Here is a 19,781-nt window from a genome sequence, read left to right as displayed (position 1 = left end):
GACACCACCACCACCACCACACAGGTGAGACGTGCACACACCACCACCACCACCACACAGGTGAGACGTGCACACACTGACACCACCACACAGGTGAGACGACACACACTGACACCACCACCACCACCACACAGGTGAGACGTGCACACTGCACCACCACCACACAGGTGAGACGTGCACACACTGACACCACCGCCACCACCACACAGGTGAGACGACACACACTGACACCACCACCACCACACAGGTGAGACGTGCACACACCACCACCACCACCACACAGGTGAGACGTGCACACACTGACACCACCACCACAGGTGAGACGTGCACACCGCACCACCACCACGACACAGGTGAGACGTGCACACACTGACACCACCACACAGGTGAGACGACACACACTGACACCACCACCACCACACAGGTGAGACGTGCACACTGCACCACCACCACCACACAGGTGAGACGTGCACACACTGACACCACCACCACCACACAGGTGAGACGTGCACACTGCACCACCACCACCACACAGGTGAGACGTGCACACACTGACACCACCACCACCACACAGGTGAGACGTGCACACACTGACACCACCACCACCACACAGGTGAGACGTGCACACACTGACACCACCACCACCACACAGGTGAGACGTGTACACACTGACACCACCACCACCACACAGGTGAGACGTGCACACACTGACACCACCACACAGGTGAGACGACACACACACTGACACCACCACCACCACCACCACACAGGTGAGACACACACTGACACCACCACCACCACAGGTGAGACGACACACACTAACTCCACCACCACCACAGGTGAGACGACACACACACTGACACCACCACCACCACAGGTGAGACGACACACACTCACTCCACCACCACCACCACCACACAGGTGAGACACACACTGACACCACCACCACCACACAGGTGAGACACACACTGACACCACCACCACACAGGTGAGACACACACTGACACCACCACCACCACACAGGTGAGACGTGCACACACTGACACCACCACCACCACACAGGTGAGACGTGCACACACTGACACCACCACCACCACACAGGTGAGACGTGTACACACTGACACCACCACCACCACACAGGTGAGACGTGCACACACTGACACCACCACACAGGTGAGACGACACACACACTGACACCACCACCACCACCACACAGGTGAGACACACACTGACACCACCACCACCACAGGTGAGACGACACACACTAACTCCACCACCACCACAGGTGAGACGACACACACACTGACACCACCACCACCACAGGTGAGACGACACACACTCACTCCACCACCACAGGTGAGACGACACACACTCACTCCACCACCACCACCACCACGCAGGTGAGCCACACACACTCCACAGGCACCACTTGCACCTGCGCCAGGGCGGCCTCTCCGCGGATGCCGCGCCCGGCGTCTCCGCCCGCGGGGTGCGCGCCCGCCACGTGGCGCCACAGGCGCTCCCACGTCGCCTCGTCCAGCGGGAAGCCGCCGCGGTTCACGTAGAAGCTGCACGGGCCGCTCTCCCCGCCGCTCTCCCCATGCTGCTGCTGCTGCCGCTGCTGCTGCTGCTGCCCGGGGTGGCGGTGCCCATTGGAGGCGGTGGCGCCGCTCTCTCGCCGGCGGCCTCCGCCCCCGTACGCGGAGCGCTCCGACCCCGCCGAGACGAGCCCCGAGGCCCCCGGGGAGACGGCCACGCTGGCCGCAGAGCGGGCCCGGCGGAGACCCCCGGCCTGGCCGGCCTCGGTGGCCGGGGGCATCGCTTAGCGCACGGCGGAGGGGCAGTGGGGAGGAGGTGGAGGGAGAGGAGGTGGAGGAGGTGGAGGGAGAGCAGCAGCAGCAGGAGGTGCGAGGAGGAGGTGGAGGTCACGAGAGCGGCAGCGGCTACAAGGCGGCTACAAGGCGGCGGGCATTGACCCAGGTGGGCGAGGGAGACGTCTCCAGCCCATGGCCACCCTGGGGACGCTGCTGCTGCCTTTGTTGTTGTTGTTGTCTGTCGCCTCTCGATTGCTGCTTCTGCTGCTGCCGCTGCTGCTGCTTCTTCCTTTGTTCGTCTGCCGCTGCTGCTGCGGCTCCCGCGGCGAGGGCTGAACCCGCCTGGAGGCAGCAGCCCGAGGCGGAGGCAGAGGCGGCAGCAGCAGCAAAGGCGGCGGCGGCGGCGATGTCGTTGCTGCTGCTGCTGCGACTGCTGCAGTCGAACAGCGGGGACTGCCCGCGAGAGCCGGCGGACCGTGACACAGTCTGGCAGGCCCAGCTCGGTGTGTTACCACGTAGACGCGCCACAATGTAGACGCGTTATAATTATAATGATTAGTAGTATTATTATTATCGCCGGTTCCTCGATTCTCGTGATCTCTCCTGCCCGGCTGTACCCGGCGGCGTTCGCTGCGAGGTCTCGCTGCTGTCACCGCCGCTCAACGGTCCTCCATGCACCCTGTGAGATGTTCACATGGCGCACGCACGGTGCAAGACAGAAACAACAACGTTGTGTATAACAAGACAACAACAACAATGTTGTTGTGTATAACAACAACCGCGTTGCGAGTGGGTGAACCACCCAGCAGCAGGCACCGTTATATGGGACGCGCATGCGCCCTTGCAGCCAATCGGCAGCGAAGCCACGCCCCTCTGTGCTCTAGACACGCCCCCATGCTCTAGCCACGCCTTCATGCTCGAGCCACGCCCTCCATGCTCTAGCCACGCCCCCATGCTCTAGCCACGCCCCCTTTCACTTATCCACGCCCCCCACCAGGTCTGGCAGTGCACCAACCGCCACCTTAGCGCCACCAAACGATTGTTTTGCCGTACGAGGCACCCACAACAACAAACACTGGGTTCAGATCGCGTACATATAAATGTGTCGTTAACCCACCACCCGACACAGCTAACTCGTAAGGTTTGTCACGTCAACAAAACGTGACAATTCGTTACGACTTCAGCACTAACCGCTTGTGTGTTGGGAGAGTAAACCCACAGAATTTACGATTTGAGTACGACGACGCTGAGCTGGCGATTACAACCAGCTTCATCGGGCGATTTGCCGCAATTAAACGTAGAGTTCCCTCTCGTGGAGGCTCTTCCGCAAGTAGTGTCGTGAGCAAGCCATTTCAGGCCTGTGCCTTTACCTATTTAATCTAAATCTTCACTTAAAGCTTTCGTGACTGCAGGAATTCATAGTCTTTGGGTATATCGGTAAAGCCACGTTGATAGAAAATATAATCTTTAAAAAATCTAGTTTGGGAGAAGCTTTACGCTGATGACGCGCACAGATCGAATGATGACGCGCACACATCGAATGATGACGCGCACAGATCGAATGGTGACGCGCACAGATGGAATGGTGACGCGCACACATCGAATGGTAACGCGCACAGATCGAATAGTCTGGGGGTTGAGGAGCCACGAGATATGTCACGAGACATGATGGTCTGGGGATGTGCAATGTAGTTGCTGTTTTCCAACTTGTCCCTCCGAAAAACTAAAAACTTATAATTTTTATGAGCAAGTTTGTTGTATGGCTAAGAAGCATCGATAATTATCGATGATGTTACCAGCTACTCTTTTCCACGAGGCCAAATCGATGATTCTTCACGTTATCTACGAGTCATCACTCCTGTTATCCGCCAATTTGTGTCCCCACCCCCCATATCCACAATGTTGCAGATAACACGAAGGAGTCACGCTACGTTAAATGTATTTTCTGTGTTCATGGTTAATAGGAAGGCCGAAAATAGTGAGGCGTGAGATGAATCCTGTTATCCGCTGCCATGGAGGTTGCGGTGAAGATTATAAGGGTTGCCCCTCGTAACCTCGGAGGCAGTGCAGCGAAATTGAATGTTATACTGTACTTCTATGCCCCTCCTCCCTGCACTGCTACCTCGCCGTGTTGGAGAAACTAGCATACATTCAAGACCTTAAAAGCTATAATGGGTGGGAACTTTATCTCCTGGTAGGGTCACCCAAGGTTGGCAGGTCATTTTGTAGAAGCCAGCCAAATAGCGGTCCCCTGGGCAGACTATAGGTGACCTGCTCTAGAAGATCGCTCCACAAATGAACACAGCAGCCAGCGAGTGCCTCAGTCGCCTCGGCCCTGCCCTGGAGCCTGATTGCTGGCCGCGAGGGAGCGAGAGAGAGAGGGCACGTTGGATGTGCAACTGCTCGTTCACTTTAAATGCACCCCCCCCCCCCCCGCAAGCTTTGGCAATCCCACATGAGCAGCAGTGCTGGGAGACCGGCGAAAGTGACAGAGGCGATGGATCGAACTGTGAGTCAGTGGTGAGCTGTGAGTCAGCGGTGAGTCAGTGTTGAGTCAGTGGTGAGTCAGTGGTGAGTTGTGAGTCAGTGGTGAGCTGTGAGTCAGTGGTGAGTAAGTGGTGAGTCAGTAGTGAGTTGTGAGTCAGTGGTGAGTTGTGAGTCAGTGGTGAGTCAGTGATGGGCTGTGAGTCAGTGGTGAGTCAGTGGTGAGTCAGTGGTGAGTTATGAGTCAGTGGTGAGTCAGTGGTGAGTCAGTGGTGAGCTGTGAGTCAGCGGTGAGCTGCACACAAGCAGATACGGAGTTTGTTCCCGTGCATTGACCTGGGATGACACCGAAGTTCGGCAGCATCTGGATCAACTCAACTGCCCTATTTAGGGAAAGCAAAGCTGACTTTAATCTGTTTTATCCCGAACAGCCCTGGTCAGCACACCCCAGCTCAAAGATGTCCCATTTTGTGGTCGAAAACACAATAAGCATTGAGAAGCCTCATGTTTTAATGTTGCGAAATGGAACATCTGTACACCTCTTGAGAATCACTTAAATCAGAACTGATCGTCTCGGCAGGCGGACCGCTACGGTTGCTTGAGAGCTCAGAAGCTACCACACCGACATCGCCGCACTGATTGAGACGTGTTTTTAGCGAAAAGTTAAAATGACCGAGGGAAGTGCGAAGGTCAACCTTCCTTTGGAAAGGTCACGTACAAGACGAGTCGCGCAAAGCAAGGATTGGTCCTGCCACCCAAAATATTCCAAAGTTTCGACTCGCCGTGACTTTGTGAGGAGCACATTACGTAGGTCAACATCATCATCTCAAGGGGGAGTCAAAGCTTCGGTGCCTTTCGTACCAACAATGACCAACCCTGTTGAAGTCGAGGAGCAATTCTACTCCAGGCTGCATGATGTGATCCAGTTGAAGCCAAATTAGTCAGTGAGGACAATGTTTCAATACCCGCCCGTGAAGATTTTACGCAGCGTGGCTTACTCGGCGAGCCGCTGTCATCGGCAAGACGAACAGCGATGGCTCGCCGTTACTGACATCCCCTGTTGAGTAGCAACTAGAAACCATTTACACAGTTACTCAAAGGTGTTCATACTGCAGCCGTCAGAATGAACCCACACATACCAACCAAAACTGGCCGGCTGGGAGGTGTCCAAGTGCACATCTTGAATCTTGTAACAATTAAAATTATCAATATCTGGTGTGTGATTAATGAACAGGGTAATTCGTATAAACATCGAAGAGAAGCAACGTATCATTGTGTTAAGGGCATAAATGAGCAATGTTAATATGTATAATTAAGTATGAGTACGATACAGCGATACGAAAGCCAACGGACAGCTGTTCCAGCAGGGGGCTCCCACAGCACACGTTGTAAGACATCGAGGGTGGGCCAACTACACTCGAGGTGCCCTTTAATAACGTCTGGTTTAGAAAAAAACAGTAGTGTTAGTTTAGCGTGGTCGACTGCTGGTGAGCGCCAGAATATTGAGAATTTTGAAATGAGTCCACAGTTTGTTGGCTTAAGCAAAGCCCATCAATGACATCTGCTCGTGTGGATCGTTACATTACAACACCGTGAAAGGAGGATCTCATCCAGCGGTCGATTGATCGTAGCTGATGGTGATGATATAGTCATTAATCGTATAAAGACAAAAGAGATACCAAGCGCAATATTAGCTTAAATGAACCGCACGCTCTTATCTAAAGACTGCTGCTGCTACGCCACAATGGAGGCGTAGACGACGTCGTGATCCTGGCTGGTTGGAGCTTCTCTGCGCGCGTCTGCGCCCACAATCACCGCGGCATATGTCACATCGCCATCGTCCACCTGCAAGACGGAGAAACACGTTCGGAATCAGTACAAACAAATCGACTCCATCCACTCCACTGCACTGTGCTGGAATGTCCACCAGTGGCTCAGGGCGATTGACAACAGCTGCGGACTAACTGGAAGCTCATTTCAGCAGGAAATAACTTAATTTTTTAGCATCCACATTTTTACCTTTCCATCTATAAAAAGTATCTAAATTAGGACTCACCATGTACGCTTGTTTGCCCAGCAAGACTATGTGTACGTGTATCCTGCATTGTTCTCGCAATAGGGGGCGATGTTGCTGCCGTGTCTGTAATTTTCAGGTGATTTTCAGCATTGGGATGGCTGTTGAACTTCTTTTTAACCGTACGTAGCCAACCATGTTTGGCCAATACCAGTTACATTGTTGTTGTTGTTGTTTTTTACTTTGGGAGGAAACCATGCAGAACAGGGATTACATACAAATTCCTCGCAAAGTTGCACGAGTTGGGTATTGAACCTAAAGAGTGCTTGCTGAGGCACGAGTGTTACCACGACATCGCCCTGCCTCCCCGCTGATGTCTGGCATGTGTGCGTAGACGTCAAATCACTCAGATGTATACATGAATCATATCACATCCGTGGAGACAATTTCACATTATACCACAGAATAAATTAATTGCAATGTGGCCCACAGCTTAAACACCCTCCTTGTATGGCAACATCAATGGAAGAACTAGTGCAATGGTTCCTAACCTCTTTTGGTTCACCGTCAAAACATATGTTCATGGGCCAGCGAATGTGGTGCTTTGTGGAGAAGTAAAACAACGCAATAATTCCGCAGACCACAGCTACCATGCACTTGCAAACCACCGGGGGTCTGCATGCGACAGACGGGAAACCACAGGCGCTGAGCAGCGCTTCGCAACTGGCGTGCCGCGGCACACTGTAGTCTGCCGCGGCAAGGCCCCGTGGCATTCCACAAGCGAGGCCAGACGAACTCCCCTCCGTGCCGTTCAGTGGCCCCCCCCACCCCCCATCTAATTCCTCTCTGCAGTAACGGCGCACGGCCGCCAGCCCCCCCCCTCCACTTCTGCATTGCCACCCACACGCCCGGACATCGCGAGAACCGAGCAAGCTCAAATGTGTGCCGTGGGATAAAAAAACAAGGTTGAGAAATCAGTGGCCTAAATGATTTTGAGAAATAAAACGACTACGTGATGAGTCAAGTCTCTTTGTTTTGGTACAAACTCTTAATGAGTTTAACACGTGGCAGGCTCTCGCGACCAATATCATCCATAACACAGGGTTTTTGTTGTTTAGATCGTCGCGTAAATATAATTACTGGCGACACGTCGTGCTCAGATTGTAAATGTCGTGGCTTGGCTCTCCAACACACGGGTGTGCTGTACTAGTATATTACACTATACACTACACTATACACTAGTGCTCTACTAGTATATTACACTATACACTACACTATACACTAGTGCTGTACTAGTGACGAATTGGCACGTTCTGTTTATGTGACGAACCTTACTAGTTGGCTGTGTCGGGTGGTGGCGGGTTTAACAACACATTTATATATTTACGCCAACTAACTCAAAAAAACCTCTATGATGGATGTTATTGGTCGCGAAAGCCTACTACGTGTTAAACTGAGGGCAACGTGGTTATATCAGGTGAGAACCGTGGTCACGAGAACACCCGGTTTGTGGCATTTTTGACATAAACTTTTTTTGTTTAATGCTACAACATTGAGCTACAGGAAATGGTATATTTGAAGTCGAAGCCATACGGATATTTCAGCAATTATGCACATGTCGTTTGGATAATTATGCCATCATACATTTTTAAATTGCAGTCGCTTAACTTTTCAGAATTATTTTCATAGTTATAAAGGAGGAGAATGTGATACATTTGGCATTTATTATAGCTTTAGAGGTACTACTGCATTCGACACTTCTGAATCGCGACCTTCCCCATCGCGGTTTAGATATACCGCGGGGTCGGCATAAGAAATTAAATGGGAATTTTTTGTGAGTTTGTGAAAGCCGCAGACGACACGGGAAGACCAGCAGACGACACACACACAGGTTAGTAACTCATAAATGCATAAAATATATGTACAGTACTGTATAACATTAATGTATTTTATATTTTAATACCATATATATACACTTTTTTTAAAGTAATAATGTGTAAATACGGAAGTAATAAAATAATAAAAATAAAACAAATAAAATAATTCTCACGACGTTTCGGCCGTCCTCAGGTGAAGACCAGGTCTGTCGGGGAGACAGTCTCCCCGACAGACCTGGTCTTCACCTGAGGACGGCTGCTTGCGTTGTGGCCGAAACGTCGTGAGAATTATTTTATTTGATTTATTTTTATTATTTTATTGCTTCCCTTCTACGTGACTTTACCGAAAGAACCAAGAAGATGAATCCCTGCAGTCACGAAAGCTTTAAATCGAAATGTGTAAATAGTTTGCGAAAGGAACTGCGGTTCTCCGCGCTGGCTTGGAGGACGCCAGCGTGTTGACAGCAGCCTGTCACGTGATATCTCACAGTGATGTCTCGCAGTGATCTTTGTATCTCGCGTTTCTCGTTTCTTTTTGTGCCGTTTTAGTGCCCTAAACTACTAAAAAATTACGCGGTTTTTCCAGATCGCGGGGGGCCTGCGCCCCCCAAACCCCCGCAATGTGGACGGTCGACTGTACTTACTTTCAAATGTGTTTTCGTATTATTTTTCAATGCCTTTTTGGGGGATGTGGTTCCAGTATGTCAACACTTGACAATTTGTTTCATTTCATTTACTTACATTTGGACTTGAGCTCTCACATTGCCCTGCGCCAGACTTGTCTGGAAATTAAACCACAATGTTATTTATTGTGCACAATATAACAGTTAAACATATACATGTATATTGCAGTTCTGTATGTGTCTTCATTCAATGTAAGTTAAGATTTTAGACTCAACGTTGTCATTCTAAATGCCTCTAGAGTTGTTTCATGGAAGTTGAAGTCATTATCTATTATTCGTTTTTCATGATGACATTTCTGCTTATAGGTATACTGTTTAACACTTGATTATATTCACAGCAATTATTTCCTTTCTCAGAGTCCCATGTTTCTGAACCGTAGGTCGTAGCAGGTAGGTAATTTCGGCAATGTTTGTAAACATTATGTTTGAGGTCCATTGATATATTGCTTTTCAGGTTCAATTTTCAATCAATGCATTTCGCTTGCTAAGGCGTACAGATGAAAACCATGGTCACTGTCAAAGAATAGGAAAACAGCTAGAGTTGATGCTCATGATAACAATTTAACTGAATATCAATATCACAGTGGGCTCTACAGTACAGTACTTATTATGCAGGGTGGCTGAAGACTGCAGAAACGGCCATGGTATAAATGCACCCATTTGGAGCAAGGCCAGTTGTGCTTATTTTTAAAGTGCTGGGTTTGTATCAGAATTTTCCCATTGACTTCCACCTACCAGAACAAGCACGTGTGTTGCTTAAATCAGAACTCTGATGACTCAAACTAAAGCAGAAGTACATCTCACATATATCACAATCATTCGATGAATCATAAAGGTTACACTAACCAGCACTCGTGTTTTCGTATATGTGTTCTTTCGTCAGCTCCTGATTCACTTCCCCGTTGCTCTTCCTGAAATGTATGAATCGTGTAAATCCATCTTGTTCTCTGTAAATAACTCGTTCAACATGTACATTCTAATTGCGGTACACGATGAATAGAGCCTCAATGTCGCTGCACTTATCTCCCCCCATAAGTGGAAGATTAAAAGCAGCCCCCCCCCACCCTCTGTGCACAGACGATTGACCACCTCGCCGATGAATGTGCCTCCCGCTCATCCGGAGGAGGGAGAAGCCATCCGCAGCCTCACGCCAGAGGGCCTGGACTGGCTAGAGAACTGTGACATGAACCTTTGACAATAAGTCTGCTATACTGCAGCAACCCACACCACAGATAAAGAGAACAGTTGAGCGCTTCCATTCACTGTCATTCCACGTGATATAGCAGAGACAGCCTGATGCATTCTCAAGGTTTTATTTTGAACATTGTCATAAAATATAGCCAAATATAGCCACCGCGGCACCACTGCCCACGATGTACACACACCGTGTATTTTAATCACGGCCATTTGAATCGCTGTAATCAAACGTATTCGACAGTAACATTGCATTGATAGTAAAAGTTGACAAATTGATATACAGTTTGATAAAGATGAAGCACTGCATGAATCCAATACAAAACCTACTATCCCTTTAAATCCATAGTATTATAGAACGTTACATATCTGGCTCGGTGGGGACTGAGGTAGAGGTGGATATGTGGATGGGTCAGATATGCGGTACTCGATAGGTAATGACGGTTACATCATGCAATGTCACTGCTTTGGCTGTGAGTGGTTCATTGACAGGGGCGGATATCCGACATTTTGTACTTTGTAGTTTTTCTTTTCCAAACTTGTGCAATGCAGTCTTGCCAAGTTCAAATTGATTTTGTTTAGGGTCCGATGAAGGAAGTTCAACATACAGTACATACATGAAGAAGTTAAGAGACATGGGTCACCAAACTCAAGAACGCGAAACAAATCCATTAAGAAAGCAAAATAAATAAAATTAAAAACAAATCAAGTGAATAGAAATTAGAACAAAAAAATACCAGTTTCAAATGAGAAATCGAAAATATTGCACAAACACGTCTGAAGGTTAAATAATACATTCCCTGAAGTGCACATCAACTCAGGCCTATTATATTTAGACGGATACTATTACAATTAATAACTAAGTTGCTGAAACATTAACTTTAGATAAAGCGTCATTATTTCGATTTAAAGCTTTCGTGACTGCAGGGATTCATGTTCTTGGTTCTTTCGGTAAAGTCACGTAGAAGGGAAGTAATAAAATAATAAAACATAATAAAATAATTCTCACGACGTTTCAGCCACAACGCAAGCAACCGTCCTCAGGTGAAGAATGAGGACGGCTGCTTGCGTTGTGGCCGAAACGTCGTGAGAATTATTTTATTATGTTTTATTTTTATTATTTTATTACTTCCCTTCTACGTGACTTTACCGAAAGAACCAAGAAGAAGGGTCATTATTGTCATAGTAATCCAAGGGCGGTACTAACCTTTGTATTCGCCAGCGCCAGAACGTGATGAGTGCGGAGAGTGCGCACAGAAAGACGATCGCTGCGCTTGCTCCGATGAAAATTGCGCTCGCATTTGTCGGAGCTGGCTCCACGTCGTGAGATGTGCTGTCTTCCCCATGCTGGTTGATCGCTCGGCAGGTGTAGCCTCCGGGGGGCAGCTCCCCACAAATTATCAGCCTGCTGCTGTAACGATTCGGTCCAGAACCTGCATCATCCGCCACCTCGGCGTCTAATGGGCGTGCGACTTCAGGCGGCACATCCCACGTGATGTTCGGTTTTGGTTTTCCCTCCACCGTGCACCAGAAGATGGACGAATTGACAGGATCGGTGACGTCCACTTTTGTCAAATTCCAAACTTGAGGAATGGCTGAATCAGAAAATAAATCAACTTAAAAGCATGCATATTATGAACTAGCATTTTGCCCGTCCAATGACGGGTGTATTGCAGTAATTCTGAAACTTGAAAGCGAACAGCAGACTGCGACGTGATATATTCCTTGCATCCATTCGTGTGCAATTAGTAAGGGCGCGGTGACACAGACCTATTTCATGTGAAGGTTATAATCCCTTGTTCATCATTAGTAAGGCCGCGGTGGCACAGACCTATTTCATGTGAAGGTGATAATCCCTTGTTCATCACGACGTCCTTTTTACTTCGATGTCTCAACAGCGTGACGGAGACCACGTGACGTGAGGGTTCTGCCTTTGTAGTGAGGGTTGTGAGTTGACGCCAAGGAGGGGGGGAGGAGGCGCTTCGCCCCCCACCCCCCCACGTGGAGTGACGTCACCCGCTAATTATTATTAATGAGGGGGGGTTCTCCATGCGGAGTGACGTCACCCGCTCATGATTATTAATGAGGGGCGGGTCCATGTGGAGGACGTAACCTGTTCATGATTATTAATGAGGGGGGCTGCTCAACGTGGAGTGACGTCACGCGCGTTACACACTGACAATCTTGGGTAAATATAGTAGTACATTTCTGATAATTAAGCATGTAATGAAAATTTTACTTCAATTCATACAATCACAAAAGCATAAAACCGTGCAAATACTAACTTATTTAATAGGTACGCAAATGTTAGCTTTTGGCTAATGCAGCAAATGAGATTTCACAGTTCAGACAGTAATAAGAAGAGAAAAGAAGTCAATGCTGCCATCGAATCATGACCCACAATCATGCAAATAGCCCGCGAGCATCATGTGTTACAACACCTGCGATTACTCTGTCGGCTGGCACGAGTGACGGCATCATGTGTCACAACACCTGCGATTATTCTGTGTCGACTGGCACGAGTGATAGCACTCCTCATGTGTTTTGGGGTCGTGTCGTGTCTTGTTTGGCACGATGTCCGACGTTTTGCTCCATAGTCTCCAACACGGAGGAAAAGTCAGACACCATGCCAAGAAAAATACATTACAACCCTAAAACACATCGGATCTACTGCATATACACACATATACACACATATACACACATATACATACATATACAACAACAATAACAACCGCCATTCGCCACTAAGTGGCGGTGACGTCACCACGACGCTTGTGCCAGGCCATGTGCACCCTGAGGCCACGTGAAGTGTCGAACGCCCGCTGGCAGGAGGTCACGGGGCAGACCCAGGTGCCACGGGTCGACTGACCGAGATGACCGAGATGACTGGCTGATCCACCACCTGTGCCCCCTACTGTGCCAACTTGCTGTGCTTTAGCCACCCGGCGCTCCGCTCGTTGTTGTGAGCGTCGCTCCTCCGCCCTCCGTTGTTGTTGGAGGGCGACTGCCTCCAACTGCCCAGTAGCGTCCTTCACGAGCCTCCTCCACTGAGGCCGATCTTGACACCGCTGGTACCAGTCATCGGCAAGTCCACTCAGCTCCACGTCCTCCTGTACCACATCACTCCATCTCTTCTCTAGCCCGTGCCGCGCCCGTTTAGCCCCCTCGATCCGGCCGAACAAAAGCTGTTTAGGCATGCGGTGGCTGGGCATGCGGGCTACATGACCCAGCCAACGCAGCCTTGCCTGCCGGAGGAGCTCACTGATGGGACTTTGCCCAGATCTTTCAAGGACTTGTGAGCTCCTCACACAATCCAGCCTGGTTAAACCCAGGATGGATCGTAGGCAGGCCAGCCTAAATGTTTCCAACCGGCGAAGCTGCTCCACTAGGGGGGTCCACGTTTCGCAAGCGTAGAGAAGGGAGGGAATGACCGTGGCCGAGAAGACCTGAAGCTTCGTGCGGAGCGACAGACCAGGTAGCTTCCACACAGCGTTACGCAACCGATGAAAAGATATTGCCGCTCGACTGATTCGGAGTGAGACCTCTGCTGATAAACTGGAGCCGGTCATAAGCACACTGCCCAGGTATGGGAAACTCTCCACTCTCTCCACAACTGCCCCATCACCGATTGGGAGTTGTGGGGGTGGAGTGCCCGATGGTACAAAATACCCATACATATACACACATATACATACATACATCAAAGATCAAAGATCCCCCGTATAGCCTTAACAGACTGTAGGGGCAAGTGCTGTTAGCGAGCACCTATGAAGGCCGGAACGGTACACGAGGGGGTGGGTGGCCAGCACCACGCCCGACCGCCTTTGTCTCCCTAGCGGCGATGTTTACACACCGCACCAGGTACTCATTTGAGGCTGATTCGACCTAATACATACATACATATACACACATATACAGACATACATACACACACCCGACGGGCATCACGCAATAACTATTCACTTTCAACATTGACAACAAAACAAATTTTTTTTTAGACTCAACTCACAGTGCACTTCAAGATGGATCGCATGTTGTGTTTCGTACTGATCTTCAATTTCAAACCGACAGTAATAATCGTCGCTATCTGAGTATTTCAGGTCCCGGATTTGGATGGAAGCGGTGCTGCTGTGTTCAGGGTCTCCAACAAGTGACACGCGGCCGCTGAAGTCGGCGCGCGTTGTATTTGTAGTTCTGTTAAAGATGTAATATGAGGCATTTCTCTCAAACACATTTGTTTGCTTCCAGATCACTTGAATCTTTTTAGCAAAGTTCCGTGCGCTTGACGGGTAGGTGAAGTTACAGCACAGAGTGGCCTCCTTCGTCTTGAGTCCAGTGACTGACTTCGGAACGCAAATGGACCAATTTTCCTTTCTTTGACAGTTGAACTCAGAGGCAGCCAGACCTTCAAAGATTAATTTTAAAAAAGTATTATATATCTTAATCATAAAAAGACATTTTAAACAGTATGTAATATATATTATGCAGCTCTACAGTATAATAATTAAAACTACAGTAGCAATGTAATTGATGTACAGTACTATGGTTACTATACTGACGTGGCAAGTAGCAATTAAAATGTATTATGCTCATAACAGGTGCTTAAAATCGTATGTATTAGAATTGATGGTGTGATTTATGCAATTGTAAGTATTTACTAAGTGTATGACTGTTTCTATTACAGCAAAAGGCGCGAACAAAACTGTAGAAGCGAGACAAAAAACGAGAAACAATACGAAACGAGGTCGTCAATAAAACAGCGAACCCGAATTACATCTGGGGCCACATCTGGGGCCTGAGCACGGGAAATCATCTGCTTGGAATCCGCCAAGCAGTGATTCACACAGGCTCCAAGAAAATCGTGGTGCAGGTTTTTTTCTAAACACAATCGGGGTCCTCGTCACCCACTCCGAATGGGTCGAGTGGCATTCTCTTTTCATTCGCAGCCTAACAATGTGGAATCTGGCCTTTCGAAGCTCACGCAGCATCGGGTCTTCTTGGCCACAGTTATGCCCTCACTCATCTATGCATGCGAAATGTGGACTCCTCTTATTGAACATCTGCACCGGTTAGAACCATTCAGACTGGCCTGCCAAGGATCCATCGTGGGTTCAACCAGGCTGTATCATGGGTTTAACTAGGCTGGATTGTGTGAGGACCTCACAAATCCTTGAAATAATCTGGATGTTGTCCCATCGGTGAGCTTCTCCGGCAGGTAAGGCTGCGTTGGCTGCGGCATGCAGCCCGCATTCCCAGCCACTGCATGTTCACGAGCTTTTGTTTGGCTGGATAGAGGGACTAAACGGGCACGATACGGGCAAGAGAAGAGATGAGCTGATGGGGTACAGGAGGATATGGAGTTGAGTGGACTTGTTGATGACTGACACGAGCGGTGTTAAGGCCGGCCTTTAGGCAGGAGGAGGCTCACAAAGGACGCTACTAGGCAGTTAGAGGTCGTCGCCTTAGAGGTACTCCAGCACAGTGGCGGCTCCTGCAAAATCTCTCAGGGGGGGAAAATGTCTGGATGATTGATAAGGATAAGGTCCACCCATGCAATGGATAAATTAACAGCTTAAGCATGTAAAGGCAACTTCACTTCTTTAATATTAATGGAAAAATAAAGTGACTCTTAACAATACATCTTGTTTGTTTCTATACTCACTATTATTACAATCCACTCAGTTTTTTTTTATTAAAGATTCCACTAGGTGGCGACAAATAATATTGTTGACTGAAACGTGCTTACGTATGATGACGTAAGCACGTTAGTGCGAGCCCTCCCGGAAGCCATAGAGAATGCATTGCAGCGCCCGCCGTTCGAAAAAAAAACATCTTTGAATGCAAGTCTATGGGGCCACTCGGGGCGATTCTCAGCCGGAGTGAAATCGCCCAAAAAGAGGCGGTACTCCACAGAACGTGACATGACGCTGATTGGACTATATGCAGAGGCACAGTAACGCCTAGCGTAACTGTGGTTGAATGAGATTGGTGGTGCGTCGCCCAATCGCCCTAATGAAGAAACCGCCCCTGCTCCAGCAAGAGTGGAGGGCAGAGGAGCGACGCTTACAATAATCGAGCGCCGGGCACAGGCGGTGCATCTGCCAGTCATCTCAGTCAACCCATGGCACCTGGGTCTGTCCCGTCACCTCCAGCCAGCAAGCCTTCGATCATTAACGTGGTCTAAAAGTGCATCTAGCCTGGCACAAGCACCGTGGTTAGGCCATTCGCCACTGCGTGGCTGCGCCTCTGTACGTGTTATTCAATGTACAGAGGGAAGGTGTTTGTGTTGGATCTTACACATGTTACATTTGTTTTTGTTGAGAGAAAATGTGACCTAATGTTAGCAGTGGTCAGGTATCGAACTTACAGTAGGTCCCCTGCTCCATAGTGTAGTGCGCTAATTACAGCACCACCACTTTACCCCATGGATACAACAATTAATACATTCAATCTGCTTTGAGCCTCGCTGAAGGTTTATTTGAAACAGATATCGTTACAGTAAAAGAGTACATTGACATATTGCCGTGTATACATTTTGTGTCGTTTAATTTTATATAAACTGATGCTTTAATAAGAGTTATATTTGTTATATTCTGCAATTTGTTAATGCATGCTCTTTGTATATACAACCAGAATAGAAGATGCATCAAATATAACGCAAAACAAATTACAATTTAGTCAACGAGCAACTTTGGTTGACGGATGAACATTTGCCCAACAGCAACCAATGTTTGCCCAACTTTGCATGTTTACAGGGAACGTAGTATTAAAACAAGACACAAGTATTAAAAAGTAAATATGTTTCCACTTACCGAAAAGGGTCAGCATAAAAGTGATTGTGAACAAAAGTTGAATAATAATCATTTTGTCAATAGGTAAGAGTCTCAAAGCTTGCTTCTCATTTGACTGCAGATAACCAAACACCGTCTCGAACCCAACGGTGAATAGTATCGTTGCATAATGTGGAACTACCAAGGGGCTCTGTTCATTTATACTCGATACATTCAGGAACTCGTTAAACATCCGGGGATTTACTTCCTGTTTATAAATTTACTATAACACTTCTTTATATTACCAGGTAAGGCTCACTGAGCTACAGTATACAGCTCTTTAGATGATAGCTTAACGCAGTGGCTTATTACGTGGATTTGTATAGCACACAAATACTCAACGCATGTTGCTAATTGTGGAGGGAAAACCGGAGGACGTGGACATCATGCAGACTCCGAATATACAGGCGTCAGGCTTGGGATTGTACCCACGACCTCTTGCATACCAGGCGAGATAGTTAACATCTCACCACCATGGCATAAATGAGCTTGTATAATAACACCTTCCACGAATTCCTTCACGAAATACACATTTAATAAAGTTTTAAACCCTTTTATCTGGCATAAAACTGACACCTTTTTACAAGGGATCATGTTTGCATTAACCACAATATTTGCAGTCGAAATGCTGTTTTTTGTTTGCATTTTGACTGCAGGTATTGTGGTTAATGCAAACACGATCCCTTGTAAAAAGGTGTCAGTTTTGTGCCAGATAAATGGGTAAAAACCCTATTATTATATTTTGCTACTGGCAAAGGAGGTCTCAAGATAATGAAAAACAAATTTTATTAAACCACTAACGGTTGAAGTTTTTGAAAAATTAATGAATGAAGATAATAACGTTTGTTTTAAAACTAGAAAGATTTGTTTTAATCAACAACGCAAACAACGTAAGGGGCCATCCATTTAGTAGGCACGCAAAAATCTGTCAAAACTTGACCCCTCCCCCCCTCCCTGTAGGCACGCGGACTTTTTACACCCCCCCCCCCCACCTGCGTAGGTTCGCCTGACGCCATTTGTGGAAATATTTTCCCATGGTGTTTAGATCTTGGTTCAGAGTGGATTCGATGTCGTTGAAAGTGTCTGCTTGCGTTGCCAGGGAAAAGTCATCCACATAAAGACATTTTTGCAACCTGCGTGCATCTCGTATAGACAATGAAGAGCATTTGCGCCAATACTGAACCTTTTGGCAATTCATTGTTGAAGAATCGGGGTGAGCTGGCTTGGTCACCCACATATACACCCACATACCAGGCCTATTGTTTCCAGGTGAAGAATGGTCCTTGCGAGCTTCAACATCAAGCCCTACATCCAGACTGTGGTGTAGGCCCATCACAAGTCCACAAAGGCTGTGCCGGTCTTGGATTTCTTCTGGATTATGACCTGAATGTGCATTGCAAGAAGCCAAAACTTGGTCACAGCAACTACGTCCAGGATGGTGCGTCCCTGGAGTTTATAGGTCATGCACAGGAGTGATATCGCCCTATAGCCTTGCCAGATCGTCGGTTGGCTTGACCGGTTTGGGTATTGCAATGGCCATCTCGTCCCGCCATGCTTTGTGGATGCATCCGGTTTTCATGGTTTTGGTATACAGGTTTGCCAGCCATTGGAGTCCCCTAGGGCCTAAATATTTGTAGAAATGTTCCCAATAGTCGCCCCTATGAGAGTAGGAGGACAGTGAGCCCACTTCCAAGGACACCTGGCCTCGGGGTTGTTGTTGATCGCACGCGGCTCGCGCTGCCCCTCCCCGATGGGCACACTCTGTTTTGGGCTCTTGTGCGTAGTGACAAACAACACAGTATGTCAGTTGAAACACAGCTGAACAAGCGTACAGGGTATTACAATAATCAATTCGACATACCCAAATATTGTGAGGGGCAGAGGGATTCGATATAGGTTTATACATTTTAAGAATGTAGGTCAATGTCTGCCTGAATAAGTCTCTTCATATAGTTATGGCAAACTTAAAATGTATTTAAGTCAATTGCCTTGGCAAATATGTATAGATTAATACATTTTCATCTCCAAATTTGATGACTTACCCTTCAGTCCAGTCTTTATTTGTAAATCAGGACTTTCGGCATTCGTGTCAGTAAGGGGACGATATTTTCGTGGCAGGCGCTGTACTGTACAAGCTTGATTTATTTAATTATGCTTCAAATGATTAGAGAAATGGGAAGTAAAAAAGTGCCACGGGTAAATATGTTCGGGAAACGTGACTGGTATAAAGGAACTTCATCTTTGATGATTCCATAGCGAGCACCCGATTTGTTCGCCACCCCGACATCACCTGAGCCACAGATGGTGTCGGTGTCTCCAGTCGCGAGTGGAATCTCGGCGAGGCAGCTGGCACTTCAAGATTCGTCTCATCGCACTCCCCCTCACTGAATGATGACGATCCAACTCTCGGTGGAGGTAACTTTGATTTTGACCATCTTTTGGCGAGTAAAAAAAAAACATTTACTCGTGAAATGTTTTCAATGAATACCATGTTGCTGCTCAACATTTACATGTACATTGTATCATATATGTTTTATATGCAGTATATACATGTACACAGGAAGAAATTGACCAACCTAACGCGTGTTTCGGCTATACGCGGTTTAGCTAACGAGGTCTGTTTTCCGACACACGGGGGTGATGTTTCGACTCTACGCGGCTAAGATTTTTCTTTATCTCCGAATCGACAAGTCGTGACATGAGGGTGCTGCTGCACCTGTTGGAAGGAGTGAATGAGTCGACTGCGAGAGCGACTAATTTACCACGAATGTTTTTACTGGTAGGAACCTCTTGGTTACACCAGCCCACAGGGGATTATTGTGTCCGTCGTGCAGGGAGGGGCTGGGTGGGGAGGGTGGGGCTGGGTGGGGAGGGGAGGGTGG

The 19,781-nt window shown here is 47.9% G+C and overlaps 2 protein-coding genes across 3 annotated transcripts in view; both read right to left on the bottom strand.

Moving 5' to 3' along the window:
• Positions 1 to 4,700, bottom strand: part of VASH2 (vasohibin 2) — a 43,425-nt gene extending 38,725 nt beyond the window's left edge. The window contains exon 1 of the mRNA XM_078606343.1: positions 1,436 to 4,700. Coding sequence (XP_078462469.1) covers positions 1,436 to 1,819 — 384 coding nt within the window. The 5' untranslated portion in view covers positions 1,820 to 4,700. The remainder of the gene's footprint in view (positions 1 to 1,435) is intronic.
• Positions 4,701 to 4,790: 90 nt separating this feature from the next.
• On the bottom strand, positions 4,791 to 19,743 carry LOC144727483 (uncharacterized). 2 transcript variants are annotated; one of them, XM_078606342.1, is made up of 6 exons: positions 18,151 to 19,743; positions 14,079 to 14,474; positions 11,274 to 11,661; positions 9,719 to 9,783; positions 8,931 to 8,971; positions 4,791 to 6,143 (listed from the first exon to the last, which is right to left on the bottom strand). In XM_078606342.1, the coding sequence occupies exons 1-6, from the start codon at positions 18,230 to 18,232 to the stop codon at positions 6,033 to 6,035; spliced, it is 1,083 nt and encodes a 360-aa protein (XP_078462468.1). In that variant the 5' UTR covers positions 18,233 to 19,743; the 3' UTR covers positions 4,791 to 6,032. The 2 variants fall into 2 exon arrangements, with proteins under 2 accessions (XP_078462468.1, XP_078462467.1); XM_078606341.1 differs by lacking the exon at positions 18,151 to 19,743 and adding an exon at positions 16,882 to 17,496.
• Between the last annotated feature and the right edge of the window lie 38 nt (positions 19,744 to 19,781).

The sequence above is a fragment of the Lampetra planeri genome, chromosome 25 (genome assembly GCF_965212315.1).
Source record: "Lampetra planeri chromosome 25, kcLamPlan1.2.h2, whole genome shotgun sequence".
Classification (NCBI taxonomy): domain Eukaryota; kingdom Metazoa; phylum Chordata; class Hyperoartia; order Petromyzontiformes; family Petromyzontidae; genus Lampetra; species Lampetra planeri.
Note: the sequence above shows the minus strand (reverse complement) of the source record. Positions and strands in the feature narration are given on the sequence as shown.

What these genes read in the sequence shown, in the direction of transcription:
- LOC144727483 (XM_078606341.1), bottom strand. Translation starts at nt 17,092, where the DNA reads ATGTTTAACGAGTTCCTGAATGTATCGAGTATAAATGAACAGAGCCCC. An exon ending in TGGCGCTGGCGAATACAAAG is followed by an intron (nt 9,784 to 11,273) that starts GTTAGTACCGCC and finishes CATACATTTCAG; the next exon opens with GAAGAGCAACGGGGAAGTGA. An exon ending in GTGAGAGCTCAAGTCCAAAT is followed by an intron (nt 6,144 to 8,930) that starts GTAAGTAAATGA and finishes TCCGTCTTGCAG; the next exon opens with GTGGACGATGGCGATGTGAC.